The 22,069-nt window shown below is 41.9% G+C and overlaps 1 protein-coding gene across 1 annotated transcript in view; it reads left to right on the top strand.

The window, feature by feature from the left end:
• Window positions 1–22,069, top strand: part of LCAT3 (lecithin:cholesterol acyltransferase 3) — a 231,960-nt gene that overhangs the window by 97,728 nt on the left and 112,163 nt on the right. The window contains exon 7 of the mRNA XM_089439563.1: window positions 15,248–15,430. Coding sequence (XP_089295689.1) covers window positions 15,248–15,430 — 183 coding nt within the window. The remainder of the gene's footprint in view (window positions 1–15,247; window positions 15,431–22,069) is intronic.

Genomic DNA, 22,069 nt, shown 5'->3' on the forward strand with positions numbered 1-22,069 from the left:
CAATTCTCTTGTGATTTGCAACCATGCTCTGATACCATGTTGGAATTTCTAAGTCTAATTGTTAGAAACCCTTCATGTACTTTTCTGATTTATTTATGCCTACTTGTTTTGATTAAATTAACAAGTTATTTACCATGTAAATACTGAAAATAAATACAAGTATATGCTCAACACATTACAGATCATCAACTGAAGGAAACAAAACAAGCAGACAAGTGACACCATTGTTTTTGGACCAATGTCCCTGGAAAAACCCAATGTAGGAAAATTGGTGCAACTATTTGAGGGTTTTAATTATTAAGTAGTTTCAGAATACAATCTGGGTGCCAAAATAGGCTCACCCAATAGAGAATAATCTCGGCAGTAGTATCTCTCAGTCGGAGAAAGATGTTCTGGCTGAAACCTCGGATAAACACTCTAACAGCTCCTAGCTCCAATCTGCCCCACGAAAACCCCAACGTCAGCCTCTAGGGAGTGCGTTAGCCCTTTCTGGCCTAACGTTTGCCCAACGTCACCCTAGCTTGCCCTGTGTCAGCCTCTGGAGGCACTGCATCAGCCCTTAGAGCCTCTGCGTCACCCACGCTGGCTCTCTGAGGCACTGCGCAGCTCCTGGCTGGCTCTGCGTGAGCCTTGGCTGGCTCTGCGTGAACCTCTGGCTGGCTCTACATCCCTCTCTCTCCCGGCTTGTGCGCTGATCCTCCTGGTACTATCTCTGCCTCTCTGCTTCTGTATTCACTACCCCTCAGCTGCAACTCTGATCTCTCTTTCGACTTCCTCAGCAAACCCTGCCCCAGAAAATCGAAATATTGATCAACTCGGTGTGTTCTCCAAGTGACCCTCAAGCCTCTTCTTATACTTTTCTTGTTGACAATTCAACGGCCGAGAATAAGTCCCTAATCAACGACTAAGATTAACTCTGGCTTGATCCATGACTTTTGGACCATTCTAACACAGTTTTATATTAATTCACATTAATATTTTATTTTTCCTAAGTTTAAACTTAGGGACTCCATTAAAAATACTAATTATTTTAATATCTCCCAAACTGTGTAGAATCTGCCCAAACCATTTTTGGGTATTGGAGATCCCATGTGCTTTAGCCTCTCCACCAATTTTCGTGGCTAGAGCACATCCGATGCTACCCCAAATAAACAGCTTGTCCCCAAGCAACTTCAATGCCGAATGCTCAAGAATGTGCTCTCCCTCCAAAGTGGCATCCTCATTCGGTAGATTCTTCCATCGCACCAAATATTCTCTGATGATCCTCCTTCTGAGCTTCCTTTCCCTGGTCTCCAAGATGGCTTTTGGCTCTAGGATCAAATGCCCCTCATCATCAAGCGGAGGAAACTCCATGACTGCTGTAACCTGCTACCCCAATACCCTCTTGAGGCATGACACATGAAATATGTTATGAATCCTGTTCCCTGGTGGTAGCTCCAACTCGTGAGCCATCTCTCCAAGCCTCCTGCTCACTCTGTACAGCCCAAAGAATCTCGGCTACAGCTTTTCGGCCCCCTTCTGCTTGAGTGTGGACTATCGGTACGGCTGTAATCGAAGGTAGACCAAGTGCCCCTCCTCAAAATGCCTCTCTACTTGATGCCTATCAGAATACATCTTCTACTGGTCCTAGGCTACCTGTAAGTTATCCTTAAGAGCCTTGAGGATATCTTGGCTCTCTAGGATCCAATCCTTGGCCTTTGGGGCTCTGCTGTCTCCAAAAACAATATCAGCAACAGACAAAGCATCATAACCATACAAAGCATAGAAAGGGGTCATACCAATGGACATATGATGGGTGGTGTTGTAACAATACTCTCCCAGGTGCAACCATCGAATCCAAGCCCTCTACTGCCCTGTCACATAATTCCTGAGATAGCCCTCTAACCACTGGTTCACCCTCTTTGTCTGACCATCGGTTTGCGGATGATAGCTAGTGCTTGGGGTGAGCTCAGTGCTGACTAGTTTGAAGAGCTCCTACCAAAATCCTCCCATGAATCGGCTATCCCTGTTACTGACTCTAGTCTTAGGGAGTCCCTGCAGACGAAAGACCTCCCTAAAGAATAACTCTGCAACCTGTGAAGTTGAATATCGTGTCGGTATGGCAAAGAAGTGTGCAAACTTGGTCAGCTGTCGACCACTACAAAATTAGAATCCTTCCCTTGCACCAAGGGAAGTCCAATAATGAAGTCCATAAAGATGTTCTCCCATTTCCCCTCAGGGATGGGAAGAGGTTGCAACAATCCTGCTGGATCCCTCAATTCTCCCTTATTCCTCTGGCAAGCTTCGCACTCCAGCACATGCCTCAACACATCTCCCTTGAGGCCCTTCCAAGTGAAGCGCTCTTTCACTACCATATATGTCTTCCTAAACCCCTGTTTCCCGAACAAAGGATAATCATGAGCTGCTCGAAGGACGCGCTCCCTCAATTATGATCTTGAAACCAAAAATATGTGTCCCTTATAATAAATGACCTCATCCATCACCTTGTAGTGCTCATCTACATAGCTACCCTCCAAGATCTTGCACGCCCGATGATCCTTGGAGTACTCTACCAATAACTGAGCCTTCTAGTCATGAAAAATGCTCATAAGTGAAAGCCTGATTGGTATCTTGGATAGTGTATCCGATACTACGTTGTGCTTCCCCCCCACATACTCGATATCAAAATTGTAGGCCTGCACTTTGCTGACCCATCTCTATTGTTTGTCATTGAGGCCCTGCTGCCCAATGAAATGGCAAAGACTGTTGTGATTCGTCTTCACCCGAAATCGATTCCCCACCAAATACAGTCTAAATTTGTCCATTGCATGCATTATGGACAACATCTCCTTGTTGTAAATGGAATACGGCAGCTCATGAGGTAGAAGCTTCTTACTCTTGAAAGCAATGGGGTGCCCACCTTGGGACAAGACTGCCCCGATCCCTACACCTGATGCATCACACTCCAATGTGAAAGGCTGAGAAAAATCTGGGAGTGCTAAGACCGGACAACAACTCATCACCTCCTTGAGGCGATCAAATGCTGCCTGAGCTCCCTCTATCCATGCAAAGGCCCCTTTCTTAGTCAGATCAGTAAGGGGTGCTGCCAACTGTGAGAAGCCCTTCACGAACTTTCGATAATAAGTACAGATGCCCAAAAATCCTCTCAACATTGTCACATCTCAAGGCTCTGGCCAATCTTGAATGGACTGAATCTTCTCCTCATGCACCTTGACCCCATCTGCACCGATGATGTGTCCTAAGTAAAGCATCTCTATCAACCCAAACTTGCACTTAGACATCTTAGCGTAGAACTACTACTCCTCCAATACACGCAAGATTGTCTCTATGTGCTGCAGGTGCTCCTCCCATGTCTTGTTGTAGATCAAGATTTCATCAAAGAATACCAGTACAAATCTCCTCAGTTGGCCTCAAAACACATGGTTCATACATGACTGGAAAGTATCTGGTGCATTGGTCAACCCAAAAGGCGTGACCAGGAAATCAAAATGCCTATAATGACACCTGAAGGCTATCTTCAGAATGTCTTGCTCTCTCACCCGAATTTGATGATACCCTGACCATAGATCTATCTTAGAGAAGTACTTGGCCCCTCTAAGCTCATCCATCAACTCATCAATGTGCGGAATGGGATACCTGTTCTTCAATGTCTTCTTGTTGAGGGCCCTGTAGTCAATACACATGCGGAGAGTCTCGTCCTTCTTCTTCACCAACACAACCGAAGAAGCAAACAGACTGGAACTCGGTTTGATGTGACCCAATGCCAACAACTCCCTGATGGCTCTCTCGATCTCGTCCTTATAGGCCTTGGGATGCCTATAGGGTGTGGTGATGACTGCTTGCACACTAGGCTCCAACTCTATAGTGTGCTCAAATCCTCTGTCAGGTGGTTGCCTTGGTGTTATATCTCCAAAAACTACTAGATATCTATGTGGTACTATCTATATGTTTGGATGTGGTGGTGTGGTCTTTCCCCTAGCCTCTGAAATCCTTGACTCTATTGCCCATGCTATGTCTCCATGCCTCAAATCGGCCTCCATCTGGTGGGCCGAAACTGTCTAAGGGGGGTACGAATGCATGCCCCTAAGAACCACCGGCTTGCCATCTGGTCCAACAAACTCCATCACCAACTGTTTCCAATCGGTAGTAACCTAACTAAGGGAATACAACCATTGGACACCTAACACCACATTGGTGTCCAGTACATCCACCACGAAAAAGTGGTTTGTCATCGAATAATTCCCATAGTCACTTTCAGAGTGGGAACATATCGAGTGCACTGCATAGTCCCGTCTGCTAGTATTAGGACTGATAACCCCTCAAACTTTGTAGTGGTGATGCCCCTCCTTTGGACTATCTGAGCATCAATGAAATTGTGGGTGGCCCCACTGTCTACCAAGACTGAGACACACTGCCCCTACACCGTACCTCTGATCCTCATAGTAAAAAATTTGGGAATCTTGCACAAAGAAGCCAGGACTCCCCCTGCTGGTGCGAAGGATGCTCCTCCCCAAGGTGGTGGTGGTGGTCCTCTCCTTGCTGACTCCTTGCTATCTTCGCCACCAAACTCCAACTCCTCATCATCCTCCTAATCACTGTCTGAAAAGACCTCAATGTAATGGGCCTTGCCTGCTGTGCATCGATGACCAGGTACCCAAGGTTCTCGGCATGTAAAACATAGCTTCCTCCTCCTGTGGTCTCTCTTGGTCTCGTCATCCAACTGACCATGTCCTTGAGTTTCTCTCTGCGTGGTGGGTGCTCTAGTGTCACCTCCCTTTTGAGGGTAGAGAGTGCATGCAAGAAATGGAGCTCAAGCCTTGGGGGTGCCCCTTTGCAAATCCCGACTGCAAGACACTGCCTCCAGAAGAGTAGATGGTTTGCAAGACTTCACCAGTCCTCACAATGGCTCTGTCAATCCCTCCACAAATGTGTATACTCTCCTCTCATTTGACAAATCAGGCACCATGACTGAGACCCTCAAAAACTCCGAGATATAATGCTCCGGATGCCCTGTCTGTCGAAGCTGGGTCAACTCTCTGAAGTGAGCCTCTGGATCCTTCCAATCAAAGTGCTCCACTACTCTTTGTGTGAAGTCCTCATAGGAGGTCACACTGGCATGCCCCAGAGTGGACAAACCATGAAACCACCAATTGTGTGCCTCCCCCTCTAGGTGCAATGTGGCCATCTTGATGGCTTCTACCTCTGTCATCCAATTCAGTTGGAAGTATGTGTCCAGCTTCTCTACCCAAGCACATGCTTGTGCACTTGGAAGTGCCATCATATGTAGGGAAATACATTTTCCCAATAGAATGATGTAGCTCATAGTTCTGCGTACCATAACCTTTCCCCTTCTCATTCTTCTTGAGCTTGCAAAAGTCTTTGAAGGTTAGAGCCTCTTTGAAGTCTGCCCCCATGGATTGCCACTCCCGGAAATGCTCCCCCATCAACGATGGATCCTCACCTCCACCAGTTTCTCCTTGCGCCAAAGGTATAAAAGAGGGTAAAGTAGCTTGAGTTGGCTCACTCGAGGATGGTTGCTGTGCAGTGGGTGAAAGATAATTGAATTGTTGACAAGCCCCTGGAGTCTCTGCAACTACGAACTCCTGGTGAGTGGTTCGCTCCTGGTTCTGCATTTTGATCTCGTCCAACATCTCCTTTTGCCCCTTCGCCAAATCACTCAAAGCTTTAAAGAGGCTATCAAAGGCCATCTCTTCCCTGCGCTTGGGCTCACCCATATCTTCCGCTACTGCAGTCTTCCCATGATCCTCCGTGTCTAGAGTAATCTCCAACTCCCTTTTGTTGCTCCGGTACCTCTGCCTTCTGTAAGTAATATTCTGCTGGTCTTCCTCACTTATAGAAAAGTTTCGTCATGGCTAAGCCAGAATCTAGGCTCTGATACCATTGTAATGTTCCAAACTTAAACAAACAATGATATACAAAATAAAATCCGATTTATGCGTAGAAAAATGAAACGATAAGAAAATACTCAATATGCAACATAAATGAGAAGTAGCTGAGCCATTTTATTTATGGAATGGAGCAAGTACAATAGTGTGGAAAATGCACCTGGGCTTGCCCCAAGGGCAAGCTTGACAGAACCCAGGTGTCAAACAGTAATCTCAAATGCTAGAAAGAAACTGCTCCTCTAATGCTCTACACTGTCTCTCAGTAACTACACCTATTGGCTGGAAAGGAGCTGCAAGAAACCCCATCTTCAGTGCTCAGAAAATGATGAAACTTCAGCCACAAGTTCCTTGGCCAAAACCCACAAAAACCCACAAAGGGTTTGGCCTAAATTCAACCTCCCAAATTCGGCCTCCTCTATGGCCTACGCCCTCCAAACAGCTCCAGAAATACAACCTGCAAGGAATGGACACAAAGTCCTTCTCCAAGCTCTGAAAAGGGAGCAAACACTGCTCCAAATAACTCCTCCAATCTCCACGACAAAACTCAGCCTCAAGGGTTGATACTCTACCCACCAAAAGGAGCTCCCAAATACTGCTCTGCGCTGGCCCAAGTAGTGCGAAAGTCACACTGCCAAACCAAAAGCTCAATCAACTCCCAAACTCTCCCAAATGCTGACAATCCTCCCTAGCCTCCTCTCTAGAAAATCTCACATCAAAACTCCACTGCTAAGCACCACCAACAACTCGGCCTCCTCTCCCACTGCGTCCTCCAGTAATACACACCACCTGGAAGGAAATGCTACTGCTGGAAATCACAATGTGATCCTCCTCCTGAAGAAATGAAGAAAGCCTTCCTAGGGTGGCACTCAAAGTCCCTTGAAGAAAGGGTGAGCTCTTCACCCGAAGAACTCGTGCTAAACAACCAATGACTCGACTAAGCAGCTTGAGCAACCAAAGAGAAATCGATATACTCTCATGAATGAATGAGAAGAGGAGAGCTGCCCTCCTTATATAGTTTTCGTGGAGCACTTTTCCCTCCATTTCATCCTCCATCGTGGGCCCTCACTTAACCAACACCATGCAAACTTATCCCCCTCCATGCAAATCGAACTAGGGAGTGCGTAATTCCCTAGTGAGGGTGGCCCCCATGTGTAACTTAACTACAAAACAAAACATCTTCTCCTAGTTTAGTCTCCTAATAAAATCGAATGGGCTCCACTAACTCCAAAATTGACCCCATAATACAAAAATTAATCTTGTTCCAAAATGATTTAGGAAGGGACATGACATAAGTGGTGCGGGTGCTCCTCCCATGTGTTGTTGTAGATCAATATATCGTCAAAGAACACCAACATGAACTTCTGCAATTGCCGATGGAACACGTGGTTCATGCAGGACTGGAAAGTGGCAGTTGTGTTGGTCAGCCCAAAGGGAATAAACAAAAACTCGAAATGGCTGTAGTGACACCTGAAAGCTGTCTTGGGGATATCCTGATCCCTCACCCTGATCTGGTGGTACCCCGAGCGTAAGTCTATCTTAGAGAAGTACTTGGCTCCTCTAAGCTCATCCATAAGCTCATTAATGCAGGGTATGGGGTAGCAGTTTTTTAGGGTCTTCTTGTCGAGAGATCTGTAATCAATGCACATGTGTAGTGTACTGTCCTTTTTCTTCACCAGAACAAATGATGAAGTGAAGGGGCTAGAGCTGGGCCTAATGTGCTTCGTTGCCAACAACTCCTGGATAGCATGCTCGATCTCATCTTGATAGGCCTTGGGATGTCTGTATGGGGTCGTGATGACTAGTGTTGTGAAAATCGCGATAATATCGCGATATTATCGTTTTATCGCGATTTTTTCCCGAAGTCGATATTATCACGAGTAATAATCGTGGATTTTTTTTATACCCAATAATTTCGAAAAAAATCGCGATAATTTGAAAAAATCGCGATTTTTTCCCAATTTATCGCCGAGGGTCAAGGCAGCGCGGTTTTATAAGGGATGCTAAATGTTTGAAATGCAATTTTTTTTGAAAGAAACAAATAATTTTTGAGTGGGGCATTTTCATCCTTCTACTTAAATTTTGAACATTACCATGAAATGACTCAGGATGTTTGAGAGTGGTTCCGGCCTCATTGGATTTCATATGGAGAAAGTAGAATTTTAGATTTCATTCAAAATCCAGCAGACTTATCAGTTTTTCAGGATTTCAGGATTGGGAGATTGTAATGTTTCCAGGTGACACCACCTGCCTGGGCTACCCCTGCCACTAGTAGAGGACGTGGTCTACCTCCTATAGCTCCTACTTCTAGTTCTTCAACTTCTAGAGCACAGCAGACTCCACTGCCAACTCCACCAGCACCAGCGTCTACATCTAGAGGGAAAGGGAAAGCTGTGGCATTTTCTCGCAAGAGGGGCAGAGGAAATCAATAGGATTAGACTTTAGTTATTTTCTTCATTTTATTGTATATGACATTATGACATGATGAGATACATTATTATATTTTTTGTTGATATTTTGAGGCTGAGTTGGGACTTAGGAGTTAAGACTTACTATTTAGGACATGATTCAATGTTATGTGTGATTTTAGCACTAGAAATGATATTAAACATCTTATATATTAGTTCTTTTATCATATTTATGTGTCAATGTATTTATTTTATGTTGTAGATGGTTTAGATATTAAAAAAATTGAAAAAAAATGAATATTTTTGTACCAAACGATTTTTTCCTGATTATTTCCGATTATTTCCCGATAATTACGATTTTTTCCGATTTTTTCCTCGCGCCAATATTATCCCGATAACGATTAATGCAACATTGGTGATGACTGCCTGCACCCCTAGCTCTAGCTCAATAGTGTGCTCAAACCCCCTGTCAGGTGTTTGGCCTAGTGGGATGTCTCCAAACACTATCGAGTATCTGTCCAATATGGTTGAACATCTAGATGTGCTAGTTGGGGCTGGCTCCTAGCCTCTGAAATCCTTAGCTCCATTGCCCACTCAATGTCCCAGTGCCTCAAATCGGCCTCCATCCTGTGTGTTGGGATTGTCTGTGGTGGGAATGAGTGCGTGCCTCGCAAAACAACTAGCTTCCCATCTGGCCCTATGAACTCCATCTCCATCTTCCACCAATCTCTGGACACTCACCCAAGAGAGTAAAGCCACTAGACACCCATCACCACATTGGTGTCTAGTGCATCCACCACAAAGAAGTGGTTAGTCACTGCATAACTCCCCATGGTCACTGTCAAAGTGGGGACATCATTGGTCTTATCCCTTGGTACAAGCATGGAAAACCCCTCATACTCCTTCGTAGCTATACCCTTCCTCTACATGATCCGTGCTTCACTGAAGTTGTGGGTGGCCCCACTATCTACCAAAACTAAGACACACTGCCCTTGCGCTATGCCTCGAATCCTCAGGGTCAAGTACCTGGGGACCCCACGCAATAAAGTAAGTACTCCCCCAGCAGGTGCAAAAGGTGCTCCCCCGATGGTGGTGGTGGAGGTGGTCCCTTTGTTGTGTGTGGCTCCCTGTCACCCTCAAGGATGAACAACACCTTCAGTAGGGGGTTGATGATGAGTCCCATCAATAGGTACATTTTAAAGATTAATATGCCATCCTCTAGTCTTAAAACTATCCTTCTCTTACATTAATTCACATTTTTCGTTATATTATGCTTATTAAGAGGAGTAAAAGGTGTTTGTCATAGTATGTGGCCTAATGTGGTTTAATTGTAGGAAAATGAAGCATTTTTTAGGCTATTACTATGCAAGGGCTTAATGGAGACAACTAGGAGAGAATCTAGGGGATTTGTTCACCTCCTTAACTCCCTAAACTTGGCTTGGGATCACCATATCCTCTCTCACCAGTTCGAGTTCATTGGCAGCCAAGTGACTCCTAGTCCAAGTGAAGATCAAGAAGGACAAGATCCACAATTTTTGAGATCAAGGAGGGAACCATTCCTACTTTCAAGGGAACCATTTCAGCTGCCCTTTTGTATAAATAAACTAGAAGAAGAGCTCACGAGGATTCAATGTTTTTGTTCAGCGAGGTGTAGTTATTGAGCTCCAAGCTTGACATTGTTATTTTCAACTTTTATGTGATGTATTAGAACTGCACTTTTTGGTAATGAGAAGTTGGATTTTAAGCTGAGTTAGTTTCAGAGGGCTGAGACCCTTGGGTTTGGGCCCAACCCAGAGGCTTTGGTCCCTCTTCTTATACTTATGTTTCTTCTTGATTCCAAGAAATTCATAGTTTCTTGCATTTCAGTAGAAATTAACCTATAAAATCCTATGGTTGCAGCCTCTACATCATCTCTCTTGTGGGAGAATGAGTGGAAGGATTCACAACCACAACCCAAAAATATTGTGTTTATGATTTCTTGGAAATAGATTAGTGTTAGTTGTCCTGTTTTACATTTGCTTTTTATATCTTAGAAGTTAGTTTAGTGATTAGATCAATGGTATTGCATGAATTAGATGTTATTTAAATTCAACTCATCTTTTCCATCATAAGTTATTTCATTTTGTTAATGATAAATGGATGCATGCATGTGATTGATTGCAGGGTTGGTTGATATGCAGGGAAGGGAACCTTCACCACTTCCATCCTAAGCTCTCTCATCTTCTCCTTCCACTTCCAAACTCTGTCCCAAAACCCTGTTTTATAAGCCATTCTGCCTAGGTCACCGAGAGCACTCATCCTAGTGCAAGACAGGCCTCCGAGAGGTCCTGAGCTTGGCTAGGGGCTCAAATCAACCTCCTTTCATTTGTTTCAACTACTATCCACCTCTCCATACCCTCAAGACAACGTTCTCACCTTCAAAAACCACTTGGATGCCCTCCTGTAGCATTATAGGCATCCTATAGCAATCGCCTGTAGCAAACCTGTAGCAACATTTTCCTTCAACAGTTTCGATCTCCACTGCAACTTTGACTTTGCATAGATGCATAATGACCCCCAACTGTGATATTGTGATTAGGGAAAGCTCCTAGGCCTCTCCAAACCTTCCTTTTCTTCACTGCCAAAAACAGAGTAGAGTTAGTTTCTTTATTATGAAAGTAGGTTATTGATTTATGAGCATGTCTGAACTATGTAGATGGTACATGCAATTCTGATTGGTAGTTTGATGAATTATGCAAGATAAATTAGTTTCCTTTCTGCAAGTAGATGAGGTAATTTGATGGATTCTGCAAGATAACATAGCTTCATTTCTGCAAGTAGGTTAGCCTTTGTCCTTTCATGAATTGATTAATTAGGTTTTTACAAGATGATTCAATGGCATTTCTATTTTCATAGCTAGAAGAAATTTTCAATTGTCCTTTTATGAAGCTTTCATTCTAATTTAGTAGGAGGTAGGGTCTTTGAGCACTTTTTGATCTAATATCATAATTGAAGGTGGCATGAGTGGAATCCTATTTGCTATGTGTAATGTTCCTAATTTAAACAAACAATGATATACAAAAGAAAATGTGATTCATACACAGAAAAATTAAACGAACAACAGATGCTCAATACACAACAGAAATGAGAACCTGCTGAGCCATTTTATTAATGGAGTGGAGCACGTACAATAGTGCGGAAAATGCACCCCGGCTTGCCTCAAGGGAAAGCTTTGATAGAACCTAGGTGTCAAACAGTAATCTCAATGCTGGAAAGAATTACTCCTCTAATGCTTTGTGTTGTCTCCCAGTAACTACAGCTGCTGGTTGGAAATGAGCTGCAAGAAACCCCCGCCTTCGGTGCTCAGAAAGTGATGAAAGTTCAACTGAAAACGCCTTGGACAAAACCCACAAAAACCCAGAAATGGTTTGGCCTGATTTTGACTTCCCAAAATAGACCCCCAAAGGCACTGTGCAATCCCCAACAATTCTACATTGTCTACTGCATTGGCTGAAAACCCCACCTATGGTGCTTAGAAAATTCTGAAACTTTATATTTGGGATCCTTGTCAAAAACCCATAAAAACCCAAAAACGGTTTGGCCGGATTTTGACCTCCCAAATTCGACCTCTTCTATGCCGACGCCTTCCAAACAGCTCTAGAAATACGACCTACAAGGAATGACCACAGTCCTACCCAAGCTCTGAAATGGAAGCAAACACCACTCTAAATATCTCCTCTAACCTCGCCTCAAGGACTGGTACTCTACCCACCAAATGAGCTCCCATACATTGCCTCTGCACTGGCCTAGGTAGTGCGAAAGTCACACTGCCAAGCCAAAATCTCAATCAGCTCCCAAATTCTCCCATATGCTTAAAATCCTCCCTAGCCTCCTCTCTGGAAAATCTCACATCAAATCTCCACTGCTAAGCACAACCAATGAACTTGGCCTCCTCTCCATTGTGTCCCCCAGTAATACGCACAACCTGGAAGAGAATGCTACTGCTGGGAATCACAATGTGATCCTCCTTTCGAAGAAATGAAGAAAACCTTCCTAGGGTGGCACTCAAAGTCCCCCGAAGAAAGGGTGAGCTCTTTGCCTAAAGAACTCGTGCTAAATAGCCAGTGACTCGGCTAAGCAACTTGAGCAACCAAAGAGAAATCATTTACTCCAATAAGATGGCTGAAATGAGGAGATCTACCTTCCTTATATAGATTTTGTGGAGCACTTTTCCCTCCAAATTTACCTCCATTGTGGGCCCTCACTTAACCACCTACATGCAAAACTTAACCACCTTCATGCAAACTGAACTAGGGAGTGTGTATTTCCCTAGTGTGGGTGGCCCTCATGTGTAATTTAACCACAACAAAATAACTTCTCCTAAGTCTAATCTCCTAATAAAAATTGAATGGGACCCACTATCTCCAAAATTGGCCCCAAAATACAATAATTAGTCTTGTTCCAAATTAATTTAGGAAGGGACATTACACTACGCATATAGCATTCTCACCTCGAAGTTTGTATGAACCTCGGGTTGATAATTTGAGTTGAGGAGCCCTTGGGAGTTGCAACATTCTTGTTGTAATACCAAGGCTCACCAGCTGACACTTGGAAACTTTGGCAGGGATCATCTATTGGAAGGAAGGGTTGAATTGGGGATTGGAGGAGGTCTTTGTCTAGGTCTAAAGGGTCTTGGATTGTCTCATCTTGATTTGAATATACTAGTGGAAGAGTTGGATTGGGTTTTCCCCTAGGTAGGGGTTTTGCCCTGGATGAGTGCCTACATCTTGTGTCCCTTATTGTGATCATCATTGTTTGGCATTTGTCTTGATAAATGGAACATAATAAATTGAAAGAAGAACCAATAAGAAGAAAAGAGCAATCACAAGAAAATGTCAAAGTCTAAGAGAAATTTACCTAAAAATTCTAATCCATATGATGCCCTAGATTTCTCAACAAGCACTTGAGACAAGAGAGACAACGAGAAAAAATGGATGTGATTATTGTAAAAGAGGCGAAGCGTCACAGTTCCAAGTATGGTGGAATCGATGTACGAGAAACTGGTACCAACTGTGGTGATTGTTTATTTTTATTTTTTATATGCAGTAGCAACAAATGATACGACTGCAGTTTTGAACAACTCGGGATTACTGTACAGACTTAATTTGATTGTAGACCAAATTTTAATGATTGCATGGTATCAATCTCATGACTGTACGAGCGAGTGGACTGCAGGTGGATGGCTCCAGGGTAAGCGACAAAGGAAGGAAACTGGATGGCTATGTACAACAAAGATATAGTTGATGTTGCGGTGCCTGCTTTGGATGCAGCCGTAGAGGAAGCAACAACTTGAATCGGAATGAGTGTGGTGTTTCTAGAGGATCTGGTGGCTGCCCTCTCTCTATGGCAGCTGCAGTGTTTATATATATATATTTTTTTTTAATTTTTATTTATTATATATATATATTATTATTTTTTTTTTATAATTATTTTTTTCATTTTTTTTTTAATGGCCAAAGCCCTAGTGGTAAAATAGAGAATTTCCAAAAACTGTGTAGCGAAACGCTTCGATCACAATGGCAATAAAGTTGACGAAAACTTGATGGCCAAAGGATGGATCAGACGGGCTTTGGGTGGTCAGAGGATTGAACAACTCTAATACCAATGTAATGAACAAAGTTTGTACTATGCAGTAATCTTCAGAACACTTGGAACACAAAAACATCCATTGAGGATAAGAAACATCTATGTAATGAATAGTGTATAAAGGAATTGATATGAGATTGTTACAAATGAGGGCTTGCTTATATACCTAGGCAGGTGCCCCTTCGTGAATGGTCATGTCATTAAAGACATACCTCTTCTATACTAATCACTCGTTAATTAATCATTATTATAATTATCATTATTATATATATTTATATTATTTTTATATATATTTTATTCATAATAGTTTTCACTTTGACTTTTTGAGACTAAGTTCAAATATAGCTTAAATTTTTTCACTGCCCACATTCTAGCATGGCTTGAAAGATGTGCGTTGACCACCTACGCTTCCATTGAGCCTTCTCACCAATGAGCATTAGGCAATTTATGCCCTGTTGGAAGTTGCATAATCCTTTAAGAAACATGGATTGTATAATAATATTTCAATAAATGGATTTTTTTCCAGCAGCAAGTTATTTATTCCATTATGATACGATAAACAATCTAAACTAAAAGTAATAGATGGTACTGAGTTTCTATAAATTTATGTAACCACTGTATTGTCAAATATTTACATACAAAAATTCATAAACTATAATTGTCCATTCAATGTCATTTCATTATAAAGTATGGGATTAGGTAGAGATAAGTAGTAATAATGTGAATATTAAATGCTTTGATTATTGTAAATGTAGATAACGTTTTTTTTTGTAAGCTTGGTGGGACAACATATTCATCATGTTCAATATATCACTCTGATTGGGGCGGGGAATTGAACCGGCGGCTTCACATCAAGGAGTACCTTAACAGAGTATCCAATCACTGTCTATCCAAGACCCCGTGGACTAAATGTAGATAATGTTAAGAAACATTTAGGATAATTAAATTTTCGACACTTTATATAGCTTATAGGTCGATGTTTTTTATAATATTTAATTCGAAGCAATAGCTTTTGTTAAGTTCTATTCAATTATTCAACATTTTTATTGTAATCCTTTACCATTTCTTCATTCAATAGCATTAGCTGGATCCATTCATTTTCTAAAGTTCATCATTCACATTTATTGGTTTCACTGTCAACTGTTGTTTTTAAAGTTTTAATGAACTATCTTTCTAATTTTTTTGTCATTGGGTTATAAGTAAAATACTGTTTATTAGGGCAGGTATATATTCTCAAGTTTCTCATATACAACTACCTACATGTTTTGAAATCGGGACATATGGCTAAAGAAATTTCATTGAAATTTACAGTTGATTGAATGCCCATCAATATATGAGATGATGACAAATATAGAGTTCAATTGGAACAAACTGCCACAAATACAAATTTGGCGTAAGGAATATACAAAGGAAGGGGAATCATCTGCTGGGCTAGAATCATATGGTCCTAGCGAGAGTATTTCAATATTCCAAAAGGCACTGAAGGGAAACATGGTACACTAACATCACCTTGTATTTAGCGTATTGATGTTCTTCATTGCATTGTTCTCGTATTTGTTGTGCATCCTCAATACTGAAGATAGAGCTCAATGTTGTTTTCAAAGTTAAACTAGTATCAACATGCATACTAAGTGTACTTAGGTTGTTGTATCTAAAGAAACCATGACTTGTTAGTGTTATAAGCATATGATCCAAGTTTCTTTCTGGCTTTTTATTTTTTCTTTATATTTGAATTTTTACTTAAAATTTGTGTATTATAGCAATACCTAGGTATTTGAAATGTGACCTTGAGAGAGAATTTTAGTTAGATGGCTCTCATTTACACTTTGTATTGGACTAAATACATGATTATAGGAACTCCTAAATTATATGACTGGAACACCTAATGGAAAATTTACCTCAATTCTTTTGTGTGCAATAACAGTGTTCATTGCTTAGTGGATGAATGATATAATCATAGTCAAAGAATCGTACAACCAAATTCAGCACTTCAGTTTGTTGTTTCATGCAGTGTGCCATGCTAATTGAAGATAATTAAAATTTCATTTTTCAGTTAACAAGCAAAAAAGAATATTTCATTTTCACTCTTTATTCATTTTCCTATTTATTTAATATAACCAAGATTGCAACTTATCCTCGCATAATATGAGAATTTTCTTTGATCTATGTCATAGATCAACTGGAAAATGTTTTATGGAGAAGTTTGTCTTCTCCCGTGATTTGAGTCTTGAAGCTGAAGTAGTGAAGCAGCTACTCTTTATTAAGTAGGACTAACCAATATTTCTCTCACAAGAAGAAGATTCTTCCTTTGGAATTATGTCTTGACACTTGATAATGATGACAAATGGTCTGAATTACATAAGAGCCATAGTAGGATAGAATAGTATGGAATCTAGATGAAGTTTCTCTGTAGGATAAGAGATGCACAATAAATGAGAAGTCATATGATCGTCTTTGAAAATGAGGCCTGTTACCTCTGAAATTCTCACTTAATGCAAATGTTTCCCAAGCACAAGAATGAGAGCCCAAGGGTAGCCTAGGGAAGCCACCACTATCATCTCAGTGGATTTTCCTTTCTCACTTTAGATTAAGGATGGATCTAGTCAAGGGGGGCTCCCCTATGCTTAGTGTGTTATAGTATGAAATGTGAGTGAGAGAGCTCAGTTTTATTATCTGATTTAATGTTTATGATTAATGCTTTTAGATTCAAGACTTAGATCATATTTGACCAATGTGCTCCCCCTTGCTGTGTGTGGCTCCCTGTCACCCCCATCCAGTCATTAGTCAAGGAAATCGAATTCTTTTGGAGATTTATGCCAGTTAATCAAGGGATCAATTATTTTGACGAAGATCAAGCCACGAATCAAGGGAACTAGCTGTTATTTCCGCTTGGAGGGGGTTTCTCTCTCATTTTTCTATATAAGGAAGCCTTTGAACTCCTCATTGTAGGAGGAATGATCTAACTAGATCAAAATTATCTTTGTACTGAGCAAGGCTCTGTTGAATTATTTTGTAATACAAGCATAAGACTTTGGGGTTCAATTCGTGGTGTCTCTCATTTGCTGATCTGTGGTATGTGCTGGATGTTTTATTTTTATATGCTTTGAGCTATCATATTGCATGATTATTATTTCTATTACCAGTATTAGGAACATCTATTAGCACAGCTATCTTGCTTTAGGTTTTGGGTTTGGAGTAAGCACTTAGGTCTAGTGAAATCTGGTAGGTATCTCCATATTTATAGATCTCTTATGTTAATTGAACCCATTTGATCTAATAATCTATTTTTTCAAAGTGCATACAACTACAGGTTGCTCCAGCCCTTGGAAACCCCAAGTTCACTGACTGTGAAGGGTAACATTTCATTTGGCTCCAAGTCTTGATCTAATGAATATTTGATGCAGGAGGGTTTTTCTAAAGTTTAAATTTAATCGAATTCTCTCATTTATTTACTTGTGCTACAAATACTTAATATGTTAATAAGAGCAATTTTATTTTTGTAAATAGTGTAAAAATTTGTAAAATAATTTTCTGAATCTAACCTTTATATTTTAATGCTAACCCATTGTTTCTATTTTGTATAACATTGTGGTTTTCTTTGAAATTTTTGTATATATTGGGTATTTGGGCTTTCTATTTCTCATTTGTGTAGGTACTAGCTCAAGGAATTGAATTTAAAATAAATTGTGGAGAGCCCTAGCCTCACCTAGCCTAAACAGTTAGGCTTTCAGGGTTTGTAGGCCTCTAGGGAAATCCTCCAGCCCAAAAAAGCAAGACGTCCAAGTGTGAGGGTCTAATCTAAGACCTTAAGGACTAGATCCAACCTTCTCAAGCTCAATTTTCTCAACGTCTAGCTTAGAAAAGAAGGCCGCAATCCTTGGAGGTAATTTTTTGCAGTATTTTTGAGTTAAAGGGTTAATTTTTGTTGTTGCAGGGGTGTCGTATCCTTTGAAGGCTAGACATTGGTATTTTAGGACCTTTTTCCCTTGGTCGTAGCCCTTTTAGGGCTTGTTTTCCTTGGCGGCAACCCTTTTGAGGGCTTTTCCTCTTGGCCGCAGGCCTTACTGGCCCCAACCCTCCTAGTCGCAGGCCTTAGAGGCCTTTTCTTGGCAGCCGCAGCCCTTTGTGGGCTTGTAACCCTTGGTCGCAGGCCTGAGAGAGCTTCTAACCCTAGACCGCAGGCCTGTTTGGCCCTCTTCTCCTTAGAGAAGGCTTCATTGGGCCTTATTTTCCTAGCCGTAGTCATTTTTGGGCTTGTTTGTGGTTTTGGCGTTTGATTTTGGCACTAATATTTGTGTTTGCAAGCCTATGGTAAGTTTGGAAAGGGTTTGAAGTTGATTTCCTTATCATTTTTGCCACTAATCTATTGTATTTCAAGCTAACATTTTCTTTTGCAGACCTATCTCTAGTGTGAGGAAGGATCTCAAGGGTTTGAGGTCTCACTAGTCCATTAATTAGCCTCTATCATTTTGGGTTTTTTATCAAACTAACATTGGTGTTGTAGGTGTTTGGAGGAGCTCTATTGCACATATGAAGTTCATCTATCCATCGAACAAGGCCTCAAGGCCTAAGGGTTTGCCTCTCATCCCGTTTCCTCCTTTCTGTTCTCATAATCAGATCTGAAGTAGCTCTTAACAGTGGTATAGGACCTCAATTTAATCATCTATAATATCCCTAAGGCACATCTAACACATTGGTAAGCTAAATAGACATTTGTGATTTTCATTTGATGACATTCTACATGTTTCTTGAGGTATGATATAAAATTTTGAGGTCTTCTAAGGTCTAATAAGAGCATTTAAAATTCTGATATATAGGCTAACAGTGGTAAGAAAACTCATTGCTAAGGATTAACATTCATAAGAACTAATTTCTAAGTCTTGGGAACATCATGATCTCTTTCTAAGCTAATGGTAAAGTGCTAAAGTGATCGCTTTTAAGAAATCTTGTTTATCTCTAAAGTGGCAAAAGGAATTGTTGCACCTATTTTGGCACAAGTCCAAGGTAGCAGTTGTACAAACTCTTTCAAAGTTCAAAATCATCAACGAACCAGTTATCATGTCATTGTAAACCCAATTTCTACAAGTTATAATGTAAATGATGCTAGTATGACCGTTTAGTTATGTAACAACCTAGGTAAGCCTATGATTTTGGTGACAAATTTCATCCTAGAAGGTTTTTTAACCTCACCGATTATCTGTGTTTCTAAACATGGCTAACCGGCAAAGTTTTTTCCCTTCACCTTAAACCCCAAAGCTATGGTGGAATTTATTGACAAAAACTTAGGTGAGTCCTAGTGTTTAGTCGAGTCTTTTGTAAAAGTGATTTGGAATTAATTTAAGTTATTTGGCTGAATTATTTTATTACAGATCACTTGGTCTACGAGATCATATTTTGTTGCAGAATTGGGTAAATATTATGAGGGTCTATAATGAATGGGCTTTTCCCCCTTGAGGATTGAATTTGTAATTATCTGATGTAAAAATATTTTAGTGCATGGTCCCTCGCAATCAAACACCATGGCTAAAATATGTTGATTTGGGGTAGTATCAGATGCGCTCTAGCGACAAAAATTGGTGGAGAGGCTAAAGCACATGAGATATCCAATACCCGGGAATGGTCTAGGTAGATTCTAAATAGTTTGGGAGATATTAAAATAATTAATATTTTTAATGGAGTCCCTAAGTCTAAACTTAGGGAAAATAAAATATTAATGTGAATTAATATAAAACTGTGTTAGAATGGTCCAAAAGTCATGGATCAAGCCAGATCTAATCTTAACCGTTGATTAAGGACTTAATCTCGGCCGTTGATTTGTCAACGAGAAAAGTATAAGAGGAGGCTTGATGGTCACTTGGAGAACACACCAAGAGATCAAGATTTCAACTTTCCGGGGCTGGGTTTGTTGAGAAAGTTGAGAGAGTGATCAGAATTGCAGCGGAGGGGCAGTGCATACAGAAACAGAGAAGTAGAGATAACACCGAGAGGATCAGTGCAGTAGCCGGAGAGAGGGACGTAAAAGCAGCCAAGGGTTCACACAGAGCCAGCCAGGAGCTGTGCAGTGCCTCAGAGGGCCAGCGTGGGTGACGCAGAGGGCCAGAGGGCTGACGCAGTGCCTCCAGAGGCTGATGCAGGCCAAGCCAGAGTGACGTTGGGCTAATGCTGGGCCAGAGAGAGGCTGATGCTGGGGTTTCGTGGGGAAGATTGGAGCTGTGGAGCTGTCGGAGTGTTTATCCGGGGTTTCAGCTTGAATATCTGCTTTCGAGTAGAGAGGTGCTACTACCGAGATTTTTCTCTGTTGGGTGAGCCGGATTTGTCACCTAGATTGTATTTTGAAACTGCTTAATAAATCAAACACTCAGATAGCTACACGGGTTTTCCTGCATTGGGTTTTTCCGGGGACATTAGTCCAAAAACAACAATGTAACTTATGTGCTTGTTTTTGTTTCCTTCGGTTGATGATCTCAATTTGTAATGTGTTGAGCATGCATTTGTATTTATTTCACATTACATGGTAAATAACTTGTTAATTAATAGAACAAGTAGGTAGGAATAAATCAAAAAGTACATGAAGGGTTTCTAACGGGTTAGACTTAGAAATTCCAACATGGTATTAGAGGGTGGTTGCAGATCACAGGAGAATTGCGGACATCAGCCGAGTAGAGCAGCAGCAGCAGAAAACCGCTGTCCCAAGTGACAGAAGCTATTCCTAGCAGAGTAGCAGCAAGGAAGGGGTGACGCAGTGCTTGCGTCATCAAGATTGAGCTAGGAAGAGGCAGCGCAGAGGCTGAGGGAGGCAAAGATAGGCTCACGCAGAGGCCAGGAGAGCTGACGTAGTTGGATAAGGAAGCTGATTTGTCGGTGCCGGGATTGCGCAGAGCCTAGGAGCTCTAACCTTCAGTTTGTTGGAGTTTAGGAGGCTGTGGGTAAGTTGCAGAGTGGAGTTGGTGGGGTACTGTAGTCAGAACAATACCTAATAGGGAAAGTCTAAGGAGGAGGGAGTTGCTACTGAGGATTTCTAGCCGAGAAATCCGAATCAGTGGTGCAGCTGCACTAGCGATCGGAGTGGGGGCATCTCGACATTGGCAGAAGGGTTTCTAGGAGGGAAATTGAGGCTCAGAGGGAGTCACACTGAGAACTTCTAGGAGGGAAGTAGAGTAGCAACAAGATGGCAGTGAACGGGGTAAGAGACCAGGACAGACTGGACAGAGCCTCAAACTTCATAGTCTGGAAGGCTAGAATCCTATCCGTTCTAAACAGAAATCATGTCAAGCACTTCACCTTAAGGATGATAGCTATCCTAGTTGACCCAGCTGATAATGACAAGTACGAGGAGGCAATGTAAGGGCCAAGAGAATCATTCTTGACGGGGTCAAGGACCATGTGGTACCACATATTGTTGAAAAGGACATGGCAAATGAGATGTGGGAGGCCCTAAAGAAATTGTACCAACATACTTCTGTGCAAAGAAGGATGTTATTAGAAAATCAGTTGCGATCATACCATATGCAGAAGGGAGAACAGATCAACCCCTTCCCCAGTCGATTGAAGGAGATCCAGGATCAACTGACTTCCATAGGAGCCACGCCGGATCAAGAATTGATGGTGAGAACAATCCTGAACCAGTCTCAGAAGACTGTGAGGTGTTTGTCCAGAGCATACTGGGCAGGGAAACCCTTCCAGATTGGGAGGAAATGTGGGTGGCTCTTCGCCAAGAAGAGGTCAGAAGGCCGAGCAAGGTGGGAAGCAGCGGCAAGGGGATCAGAATCAAGGAGGAGGAGGTGGATGCTGCCCTAGCATCTGAAGGAAAGCAGGAGAAATGGAAGAAGGACCTCTCCAAGGTCAAATGCTTCCACTGTGGGGAGTTGTGTCATTATGCGACCCATTGTCCAAGGAAGAAGAGCAAGGGAGAGGCCTCCGAGACCAAGGCTGTGCGAGCAAGGGCAGAGAAGGAAGTGGAGAGAGATGATGACTGTGCCATGAGTGCCCAGACGCCACTTGAGAGGAAGTGGGGAGACATCGAGCTGTAGTCAGATGGACTACAGGTGATGAGGGGCAGGATCCTTGAGGTACCCAACCTCTTGGATTATACCTTGCTACAGGAGCCTCAAAGAGGAGTAGCAGGACTGGCGG

Source organism: Pinus tabuliformis, chromosome 9 (genome assembly GCF_031772625.1).
Source record: "Pinus tabuliformis cultivar Carrire ecotype Pingquan chromosome 9, CPIR1, whole genome shotgun sequence".
NCBI classification, from domain to species: domain Eukaryota; kingdom Viridiplantae; phylum Streptophyta; class Pinopsida; order Pinales; family Pinaceae; genus Pinus; species Pinus tabuliformis.